Source organism: Rhinichthys klamathensis, unplaced genomic scaffold, assembly GCF_029890125.1.
Source record: "Rhinichthys klamathensis goyatoka isolate OS25496 unplaced genomic scaffold, OSU_Roscu_1.1 h1tg000391l_1, whole genome shotgun sequence".
Lineage (NCBI taxonomy): Eukaryota > Metazoa > Chordata > Actinopteri > Cypriniformes > Leuciscidae > Rhinichthys > Rhinichthys klamathensis.
Genome location: NW_026606894.1, coordinates 3,789,239 through 3,801,265, shown reverse-complemented (window position 1 = coordinate 3,801,265; position 12,027 = coordinate 3,789,239). Strand labels below are relative to the sequence as shown.

At 38.0% G+C, this 12,027-nt stretch overlaps 1 protein-coding gene across 5 annotated transcripts in view; it reads right to left on the bottom strand.

The window, feature by feature from the left end:
* Positions 1–11,688, bottom strand: part of aplp2 (amyloid beta (A4) precursor-like protein 2) — a 102,177-nt gene extending 90,489 nt beyond the window's left edge. For 3 of the 5 annotated variants that reach the window (XM_056234299.1, XM_056234301.1, XM_056234302.1), the window contains exon 1: positions 11,430–11,687. In XM_056234299.1, coding sequence (XP_056090274.1) covers positions 11,430–11,501 — 72 coding nt within the window. In that variant the 5' untranslated portion in view covers positions 11,502–11,687. Of the gene's footprint in view, positions 1–11,429 lie in introns of all 5 variants that reach the window. The other 2 variants (XM_056234303.1, XM_056234300.1) reach the window with 2 other exon arrangements.
* Between the last annotated feature and the right edge of the window lie 339 nt (positions 11,689–12,027).

Sequence of the window (12,027 nt, the reverse complement as noted above, 5' to 3'; positions counted from 1 at the left end):
CTAGACAATAAGGGCCGTGCCAGCTATGAGCTATACTAGTCCCCCAGAGATCCACTGCGTTTTCTCCAAGGTGCATTGCATCAGCCCGTTTTCTCGTCCTTTCTTCCACCTCCAACCTTCCCACATTCCATCCCACTTGTGAGAACATCATATATCTCTCCATGACAGGCATCTTGCTGCAGGCCTTTCTCAAAGGCTCCTCCTCATCCTGCTCTCCTCTCCTCTCCTTCATCATACAGGAAAGAGTAGAATAACCCTGCCCGCGGGAGATTTCAGATTGGACACTTTTCCACGGTCACTGCCACCAATAATGACAAGTCGCCATTTCCTTAAACCAGACCCACAAGCTGCCGATATTTGGCTTATTTGAAGAAGCTGACCTCTGAACTATTCAGAGTCTCCAAGTTTCTTGAGGTCAGAATTTAAGATGCTTTGATTTTCACTGTACGGCCAATCGCATTCTCTCCCTCAACCTGTATTTTTTTCCCCTAAAAGTGCTGCATCAGTGTTGGCAGCTCTTTTGGTGGTTCAGCAGTGCAGATCCGGGTCTCTGGGGTGTATACAGTTACAGCACGTGGACCTCTCTGCTCACCTCTCCTGATCTGACATTTTCATCCTCTTCCCCTGCTCTGCCTCATAAGACCAATTCGATCAGATCAGATCAGATCCCTTAAGACCAGAAACAAATCACGCAAAGAGTGTAAATACGCAATGCTGAGCTGCTTGCCACTATGGCAGAATAGTTAACATTATGTATGTCAATAGCTATGTTTCCATCCACATTGGAACACACATCAAATTTTGGGATACTGCTTAAAAAATCCAGGATGGAAAGACCAACACTAGAACAGAATCTTCAAAAAGTGCATAAAAATCATGCTCTGCTCACTTTAGGTGGATTAAAGTTAAAAGTTATACTTGGTTAGAAGACAAACTATGATGGACACATCCAAGAATTTAACTAAAACAATCATGTTAATTAATTTGTCTCTCAAGTCATGTGAGTGAATCACTATCAAACAAAGTTTGGGGGCATTTTTTAAAGAAATTAAGGATTTTATTCAGCAAGGATGCATTACATTGATCAAAAGTGAGAATAAAAGACATTTATAACATTACCAAAGATATTCAATTTGTCAAAGAATCCTAGAAATCTCAGTTTCAACAAAATGATTAAGCAGCACAACTGTTTTAAACATTGATCCTTTTTCTTGAGCATTAGAGGCTTCTTCTAGATTCTGTCAGTCAGTATAGCTTTGTTGTTCCTGGCACTGGATATTGTATTGTCTAATAGTTAGGTAATAAAACTCCAGAGTCTTTAGACACCCTACTAACCAGCCCAAACATGCCAACACAGCCAAACTGGAAAATGTAGCAAAGATGATACCATTTACTTGGCCAGAAAAAGAGAGGGATGCAAACCAGGGAAAACCAGGATTTATCTTTTTTTTTAAATGATCTTCCTAATGATTGGTCATTCCACAGCCAGGTAAAAGTACTCACGAAATAAGGTAAGATACACAAACAAACCACAGACTGCTATTCAGTAAGCAAGCACAATGGTTGACCTGCTATCACGGACCCGAATGACTGAGACAACCCTGTCTAAATGCCCTTCTCAAAGAGACCTGCTCCTAGAATTCAAATAAAGAAAACACAACAAAGGAGGGGCTAGGAGTCAAAGCCTGAGCTGAATTCAAATGAGGTTAGCAAGCCTCTAGTCAACTCCCACACAAAATTTACAAGCGCATTTGATCATGTAAATTAAAGCAGCACCATGCACACAGGAATTTTGTGTTTTGTTTTATTCCCCGATTCATTTGCTGCCACTCCTACAAGAGCAAGAACAAGCAGTTTGATAGACAAGAGAAGAATGAGGCAAGTGACACACTTCAAAATCCTCTTAAAACAGACAGCAAAGCAAGATAGTACAGGAGGGAAATGCAATACATTAAAAAAAAGTCCATACATTTACGGAACCTGGGAAAAAGAGTGAGCAACCTACACACAAAAAACATTAAGATGTTCAAACTGAATACTACCATCCCGCATAAAGGCGAAAATGTAAGAGAATTTATTTTGAGAATGCAACACATATGGGCCCTACAACCTGAGATATCACTGAAACAGGTGTCGTGAGAAATCACACGAGTCTCCGTGACAGCTCTAGGCTGGAGAAGGGAAAAAAGTCAGAGTGCAGCTAGTGCGCTAGCAAAGTGCCGCTTGGTCATTTTGCACATTCATGTTTGACTGGCTCGCATCTTAGGAGGGTGGGGTTTTGGAGAAGGGGTGTGGCGGTCTTATTCAAATGATAAAGTCCCAATGAAATGGAAGAAGCGGCAGAACTTCTGTATTGTGACGGACATCCAAGTGAAAGCGATTATAAAAAAAACAAAATTTAGGGAAGGTTCTATCCATCGGTTGTTGGTTGAATGGAGGCAGATCCCATCGTGAAAATGCAGTAGAATGTAAGAAAGAGATGGGGTTTAAGCAGACTAGATGATTGGAGTCCTGCATACGTCACCAGAAGTCTGTCATTTCACTGGAGTTATGACATTTAGATTAAGAATGAATTAATTAGCTCAAAAAAGTACAAAAAATAGAACTATATGCACAAATGAATAGAAAATAGGGTGAATTGTCATCATGCCAACTTTAAAAATAATTATAGTATAGTAAAAAAAAAAAATAGTATCCAACAAAATATGCATTATAAAATGCTAAACAGTAGTAGTGCACCAACTTGTTAAAAAGGATCAAATTGCTAAAAAAGATCAAAACAACATTTGGCAGTTGAATCGAATAACTCCACACAGCGTGCTCTGGTTGCATACTGCATATTAGTGAGTATAACTTTTTTAGAAAGCAAGTAGTTTCAAACATGCATGCTAACATTCACACACATACAGATCTTCCTCAACCATCTTAACAAGCATATCCAAGCATCAAGAGAAACACAGATGGCCACAGATATGGGCCATAAGCATACTTGGTGAAATGGAAGAAGAAATCTGTTTGTGTGTGTAAGAGAGAACAACATGCTCCTGAATAAGACAGCAAATGTTTTATTCATATGTGAACACATGCAAAGGAGATGAGTCACAACCCATCCGAATGCAACTACTGATGCAGGCAATGAGCTTATAAACACAGGCACTTGCACATATTCAGACAGACCCACAAAATCTATGATGTCCTCCAAATGTCAGAGCAGCCAACAAATCTCTATGGGGAGCAGTTAAAGGTGGAACGGATTGCTTGGCATTTGTGCTAAAGGGGCAAACGTGCCCGCTTCTGCGAGTCTTTGATGGTGGAGAGTCTAAATTTGTGATGAGCTGAGCCGAGTCGAGCCGTGGGAGGTAACGGTGCCTCTCACTCTCTCATACAAAGAGAAGACGGACGAATACGAGCTGGATAATTAGAGCGAACGCGCCGCCCAGGAGACAGAGATTCTGAGATCGTGCGAGCGGGGTTTGCCTGACGAACTCGCTATATTTAACTTCCTCTAATGCAGCCGGTCCTGAAGAGGGACCTGAAGAAGCAGACACGCTCAGACATGACACACAGGAGGAGATAGAGACATTTGCAGAAAGAGAGGGAGCCAGTGGCAGACAGACACGTAAAAGAGACGCACTCAAACTCAGACACAAAGAAAGCAAGAAACTAACAGCGGGTGTACCAAAAAAAGATGGACATTTTGAAATAATAGGGTATAGAATTGTTTATTTCTTTTTTATAAATGTGGACAATTTAAAAATAGCATCTGACACGTAATTTTGGATTTGGAAGTCGATAATTGATAACCAGTTCCATTTAAAAAAAAGATTATCAAGACCTGTGGTTCTGTCAATGGTTCTTACATTCAAATCGGAGGAAGAAAGTACACCGTTCAGAAGTATGGGGTTGGAATTTTTATTTATTTTTTTAAGAAATGAATAGCTTTTATTCAGCAAGGATGCATTAATTTGATTAGAAGTGACAGTAAATACATGCATAATGTTAAAAGATTTTTTTGAACTTTCTATTTCCATAAAAAAAATCATTCACGGTTGGTTTCCAGCAAACTATCGAGCAGCACAACTGTTGTCAAGTTGATAATAAGAATAATTTATTTTTTATTTTTTATATATATATATCTTACTGACACCAAACTTTTGAAATGTAGTGTAGCTCAACTCTGTACTGACACACAATATGCAACCAGCGTATTCCAATTTGTGAATGAATGATAGCATGGGGAAACTACTTAAGTCATAAAAACTCCATTTAAAACCATGTAAATACTGACTTACTGTCAATGGAATAGTAAAGTGGAATTGGAATCAGTTCCAGACAGTTCAGTTAAAAAAAAACAAATTTTTTCCCTTATATTTTTTTAGAAATTGCCTGGACAGCAAAGACCAAATTTGATCCATAGACAAAATTATCTATACAAATTATTTTATTTATTTATTTTAATCAATTTCAAGAACTGTGAAAGACAGAAACATCTATACAAGTAAAGTCTACAAGTCTATACAAATAAAAATTATGTATAAGAAATACAACAGAAACACAAAGCTCAAAAATGACTAATATGAATTTACACATTACACTAAATATTTATTTATTTTGTCACTAATTATTAAGTCCTATGGAGCGATTCATAAAATCCATGTCTAAATAAGCAGCCTCTTGGGGATTCTTGAAAACATTACTAATCAGGAACCCAACAGGAAGCTTGCAGTTGAGGGGAGAGTTTAGCTTGAAATCTCCTACAGTGTGTCCTGTAGTCTGACATGTTAAACTCCACTCAAAATGACTTTAATTGACGTTTCTTGCAATTTTAATGATCTCATATTAATTGAAATACCAGATGGAACATTTGTACTTTTTAAAAACTTATGTCACACCAAAGGACCGATAAACTCAAAAAGTTATTAAAAATAGTTTCAGATAGTTAAGGCTGGGTTGACTGACAATATTGATTTCTCAATTTTAATGGAGTCTCATTTTGATGAAGCGATATCGATTCTTAAAATCACCACAATCAATCTTTTGGTCTATGCTGTTTTTAGTTGCTCGAACACTGTTTAAATGTTTGTTTCAAAAAACTAATAGAAACATAATTCTGTCATTAAAAAGTTATTATAAAGTTATAAAGTTATTATGTGCACACATGTGTGTATTTGTATTTGTTTTGTTTCTTGTGATGATCGTTTGTTTGTTTTTTTGTTTTGTTTTTTGGATGTTTTGATTTTATGTAAAAGCCTAACCAGGGACGCGGACGCAAACTAGCTTTATGCTATATGCCCTATGTACACAGCATCGGTTGTCTATGTGTAACAATGCTTAGTGTATTGTCCCTGTTAAATAAACAAATAAAATAAAAAAAAATAAAAAAATTATAAAAACTGCCTTATGTGGAATTTATAGGTTTGTTTGTGTGCAAATTATTTGTTCATTTTAACCTTACTATGTTCCGAAAGGAAATTAGGCATTCTACGGAGCCCCTTAAGGGACATGGTGATGGGGAAAAAATTTGATAAAAATATTTTTCAATGCTTTTGCGTTCTCTTACAATCATCCATTTGGGTTTAGGTATATAATTTGTGGGTATCAGGGAGCCGCCATCAATATGCGGGGTTATGAAATTGCTTTTGAATCCGCGCTCTTCCCACTTACTTTCGCTTTTGAATTCGCGATCACGCATAATCTGGAAGGGTGCGGCGGTACTGACCACACATTTTAACAAGATAAGATATTTGTCAATGACGGTCATGATCTGTTGAGCAACAAAGCCTCCGCCATTGCCCTGTAAGTCATCTCTCCTTACTATCTTAAAATGAGAAGTGAAATCTGATTTTACTGTAATGTAACCACCCAAGCAGCAAGTTCAACCATGTCCCTTCCCTTTAGGTGCTCCAGAGAATGCGTTTTTCATTTTCTGTGCCTTTTTGAATTCGTATCTAGGCTTCTAAGGTGCTAGATATGAGCCAACTCAAAGGTGTGGCTATCAAATTGTGTTTGCGTACGTATGCATCATATCAGTAATGGACGGGTGGAGCATCCGCAGCAGTAGCATGTTCTCTTCTCTTCTGTCCAGCACTCAGTGTGTCTTACAGCTAAGAGGATTTGTGGTGAGACTGAGAGCGGCTGGTAAAATAATTGAAAATGTCTCTAAGCACTAAAGCTCTCAGCTCAGAGAATGAGCATCAGGGTGGCGCTAACATAGCTCAGGCTTTATGAAACAGGAAATGGCTGACAAAACCATCATCAATGCCTGCAATACAACAATAGAGCTCTGCCACACCTGCCATGCATGCATAAATTCACACCAAAAAATGTTTTGATGGGATCACTTAGCACAGTGAGTGATGTGTGGAAAAACGGTCTACTAAAGAAAACGTCCGTCACAACCTAGGTGACTGTTTTACAATCCATTGAACAGACAGTACACCCAGCCTACCATCTCATTTTTATTCCTTTTTTTATTCATTCTCCCCTGGCTATCCCCTGACTATCGACCCCGTGCGAATCACTTCAGCACTGATGTAAAAATTAAATAAATAAAAGGTGCAATAAAAGAAATAATATACAATTTAAAAATATATATATAGTAAAGTAGCAAATCAATCAAAAAGATACCAGATGTTACTGGCAGAGTACTTGCACTTATCAGAAAATTAACATTAGTTCCTGTTAGCCAAATAAGGTTATAAACAGCACAGAGAAAACAAATCTAGTTACTCTGTATGCTACCATTGAGCATCACACCATCATGAAGACAAGTAAACAATGTGGCAATTAACGTCTGATCTCAAGGCTGTCATCGCATCGGATAAACAAGCAGTTATGTCCCAATCGGGTCCTTGAGCTGGTCAGGAGCCTTGCACTCTTTCAGAGCTCACAATAGCCCCTCACAGTCATCCATTCATCAGTCCTGGGGTGAACAATCCATGCTATTAAAAGCCCTGCTAACACATCCACACAATGAAGTCTGCATACAAATGTATTGTGTGCCATCAAAGGCAGCAGACAGAATCACCACAGCAAAGACCACACACACCCCCTGCAAACATTCACGCATGCACACACACAAAACCACTGCATGTTAACCAAACACAGGTGCGAAAACCAAAGAAATGCTTGCTTTGGAGTCAATGCCTGGACTTTGTAATGTCGGATCTAACTGAGTGGAAGATGTGATCAGAACCAACAAGACTCGCACTCGAAAGTATTTAACCTCTAAAATATGGCATTTCAGTCATAGTCCCATATTCAATGGGGAAAAAAACATAAAAGTTTTTTGTTCTTCACTTAGGGGTAAAAGGAAGTTGGAAATATCTTTGCATAGCGAACATCCCAAACACTGCTGAAAGCGGCACTTAGATGAATATGTAAATATGTCCTGAACGCTTTTCTCAATTTAACAGAAAACTAGTTTTCTGTTAAGTCATCTGATCATAGCGATGTATATGTGTTTTCATATACTATGGAAGTCAATGGGGTACATGAACTGTTTGATTACTGACATTATTTAAAATATCTTCTTTTGTGTTCAGTAGAAGAAAGAAATTCATACAGGGTTGGAACAACTTGAAGGTGAGTAAATGCTGACCACTTATTTTTGGGTTAACTATCCCTTTAAGACTTGATTGTGAAACATGGGCAGTCCATAAGCATAGAGTTGATGACAGCCAAAAAGCATAATAATTCCAGAGATAAACCACATTAATGATGAAAAATTACAAAAATTTTATAACATGCACTGATAAATCGGGGCGAAAAAAGACTAGGAATGTGGTCCACTCAGGTTTCATTTCGACTTTTAAGCCTTTTGTTCAACAACTCCTTGCAATGCAATGCATCACTGCAAAAGCCCATGTCACAACACTGAACACAGGAGGCAGTGCTGCACGACTGCGTAACAAGAGCAAGGTGGACCCTTGAGCAAGCTGGAGAAGAGACAACACTTTTTGTTTACCGTCTCAGAGAATTGGGAAAGAGTGCACAGACTCCCACTCATCAACAGAGAATTTTTACAAGCTCTTTTCCAGCTTTCTCTCTAACACACAGGGTGACAATAGCTGGTTTGTGCAACTCCCATATGCCAAGTTAGTTTAGTGTTTTAATGTGCTTCAGATAATGAGAATAACAAGAATGATCATCATGTCCTTGCCAGCCTGGAGGATACTAGAGCACACATGACGTTGCATTTTCAAATATACAAAATAAACACTCCATTCATGTTGGTATGTGCCAAAGCTTGCATTACAATCAGTGAAAACAGTCAAATGTGAAAAAGCTTTGCACACAACACACATATGATTTGGCTTTGCTTTGCACACAACACAAATACGATTTGGCGCCAGTGTAATTCCAGCAAGTGTTAGTTGGCAACATGTTATATCAGCAAGGCTGGGCTTGGGTTGGAAAGTTTGTTCATTTGAATTAGTAGAGGAACTTGCTTCTAAATTAATGGTTCAAGAAATGAACTCATTTCAAATAAACTTTTTTTCCCTGAATTTGTTCTTTCCATTAAAAGTCCATGTGACAACAACAACTGAAAGGAAAACACCTCAAGCATTGTGCAAGCTATAAAAGCAAAAATTGGCACACTGAGACAGACAATCCACTGTGACAGCTCGCAAAACTGGATTTGATCAAATACATGGAAAACACAGATAAAACGTACAGGGCTCAACAATAAGGATGGCTTGAGGCCAGCGCCATTAAGGTTCAGTCCAGTGCTGCCTTTATGTTGTGAATTCAGTCTGGGCTCATTCTTGCATTTAAAAAAGCAAGAAGGAGTGCAACCGTATACATGGGTCTCAAGCTTATCTCATGGGTCGAGCAGCTTATCTATAACTAGACATGCTTTTTTAAAAATGCAATGCTCATGGCTCAAGTAGCTGAAAAACAGGGTGACGCAATGCAAAAGCCAAAAAATAATCAATTAAATAACCAACGTACATTGTTTTCTGATTTCAATTTGTCTAAAAAAAAAATTAAAAAGAGTGCGATAGCATTTCCTGCAATTGTTATTTCTGTGTATAAATACATTTATGTCGCCATGCAGTTGCAAAAACAGACTGTTTTCAAAAAGACTTTAACAAAAAGCCTCACCCCTGACGCCCAGTTTGACATTGGGTTTTTTTCTATCAAGAGTTGCATTATATTAGTTGGGGTCCGTACATTGAGCAGCAAATCAGCATATTAGAATGATTTCTGAAAGATCATGTGACACTGAGGACTGGAGTAATGATGCTGAAAATTCAGCTTTGTCCTAACAGGAATAAATTACATTTAAAACATTAAAATAGAAGAAATCAGACATTTTAAATTGTAATATAATTTATGCTAAATAAATGCAGCCTTGGTGATTTAAAAAAAAAAAACATTTAAAAAAATAAATAAATACTACCAACCCCAAACGTTTGAAGAGTAATGAGAAGTGTTGTAAATTTGTTTGGTTAAAATAAAAATAAAACATTATGTTCATAAATATTCATAAATAAGCTATTAAACAGCTAAATGTTATATTGGCCTTCAATTGGGCCAGTGAAACTGTCGTCAAGGCGAGTAAAAATCTGAAACTAACAGGAAGAATCCTTATTGTTGAGACAGGAAGTGGTACGGTTATATAACGTATGGCTGTAACAAAATAAAAAAGGGACATATCCACAGCTGAGGAAACAAAAAAAGCCAAATCCAAGCTTGCACCGGCTTTAGAGTTAAACAGTAAAGCATTAACACTCAAACAGACAGCCCAGTGTGATTTTAACACATTCCCTTTGTCTCCTACGAACACAATGGCACCTGGCAGAGGCAAAGGAATAATTCCCATCCCCGGCACTGGGAGGGAGAAACTGGAGGTTTCAATGGATGCAGCTCTCCTGCAGTAAGTGAGAGCTTGGGGCTATGCAGAACTTTCCCCGTCGGGTTATAAATCAGGTCTGAGGTCAACGGGACTCATAGCACAGCATCAAACTCCTGCCAACCAGCATCATAATGCTGCACACACTCTGGAAACACACACCTCTCCCAAAAATAACATTTTACCATGGTAATCATACGCTTGAGGAGCTATCAGATAAACACAATCAAGGATACAAGGAGCCAAATGTGTAACGAAGAAAAAAGCAGTGATAACAGAAATACGATAGGGTCATAATATTGATCAGAAGGTAAAATGATTCTTTGATTTTCTGCAGTAATGCTGATCTTTGCATATCCATAAACATCACTGCATCTCCACGTGAACCACACGCAGCTCCTTTCTCTCTAAATGCATCAATTAGTACACAAAGAGATTTCATTATTTATTTCAGTGCATTATTGCCATTATTTCAGGCTTTGAAAATAATTGTTTCATAATTTGTTATGGCGGCAGGCTGAGCTCTTATTGGAAAGGACTATTGGCACACATGTAAAAGTGCAAAAAGGACAAGGGACAAGCTGCAACCAGACATGGACCATCCAGGAATGGTGTGAGAGCTTCTCCAGTTTAAGAGTTTATAAACTTGGCTTCCTTTAACATACCACGTGATTTCATTTGCATAATTTGCCTATGATGCAGGGTTCTCTGACAGATACAGACTTGTCCGTTAACATGGGAAGTGGTTTTTTATCACCTAAAGCTTCTCGTGGTAAGAGATGCTGTTTAGATCAAACATCTGAAAGCTATTCCTGATGAATATGTATAATGATGTGAATCGTTTTAGTTATATAAAGGTCTGATCAAAAGACATCCTGAAGCAGATTGTCCAGCTTGGTTCTTTGATATTTGACTCAAAGCAAACACAAACTCTTAAAAGGCCTCTTCTGATAAAGTGTGATATTCTCCAATGCAATATTGCAGTTAGCACATCCAAACTTTTATAAAAAAATTATTCAAAAATGAAAACAACCACTAACATTATAGGTTAAAAGGATATTTGAAAGGCTTTAATCATAAATGCACATTCAGATATTAGCTATGGAGGACTTCAAACTGACATTATGACAGAATCAATGTTGTTTAGGTTTCAGTTTTTCAATACAACTAAGTTCCACAAATAAAGATGGGAGATAAATACTAAAACGAAAAGATAAAGACATTTAGCCTTATCTCCACAGCTCGTCTAAAGAAATATAATTAATCGTTTTACTTCGTCCAGCTTTTGCTCTTTAAGGAACAAAATGACAATTATTTAATATTACATTTGAATAAGTTTCTCTTTCGCCACCGAATTAGACTAAAATAGACACAACCAGGGATACGGACAATTTACAGACTCTTATTATTAGACTAATGACTTTATAGGCTGAGCATTGGACGTCATTTGTAAACTACTAACATATCAGGAATATAAAAAGCAAAATAAAAAGGCACATTTCAGAAGAGAAATATCAGTGTAAACAATAATAATCATGAAAACGAGGGTGAGATATTAGTGCGCACAAACCTCAATGTATCCGGCTAGACTCGGAACAGCGATGGCCAGAATGAGCACAGATAATACCGGGACTGAACCCATCTTCACGGTTAGTCTCTGCTGAGATTTGTGTTGAAATTATCCCGCTGTGGATTTCAATAAGACGCTGTTAAAAAGGAAAACAGCTAAGCCAACGGTCCTCGAGTGGTTGTTGTGTGTGTCACTCTCCTGTGTTTTTCCCACTGTGCCGTTGATCTCGCTCTCAGCGCGTGTGGAATGTCTCCGAGTGTCACTGCACGCGCTTCAGCTCGAGCTCTAAAACGCGATCAAGCGCGCCACCGGCCGTCAGATGCTGGGACCTGCCGGAAATGAGGTCATCATGCTGTCATCTAATGAAGGAAACATGGGTGTGTGTACCTCCGGTGAGTCTACTACTAAATGGATAGACATGTAAGTGGAAATATATAAATAAAAAGAATGTCAAGATCAAGATTGTAAGTTAAATTGTATAATCCTATATTTTGGAAAATATTAAACATATGGCTGTTTTTTTTTTATTTCGACAGGATTTTTTTAACTGGGGACTTTCGGTGCTATGGGGAGTCGTGAAAATTTGTAAATAAATTAA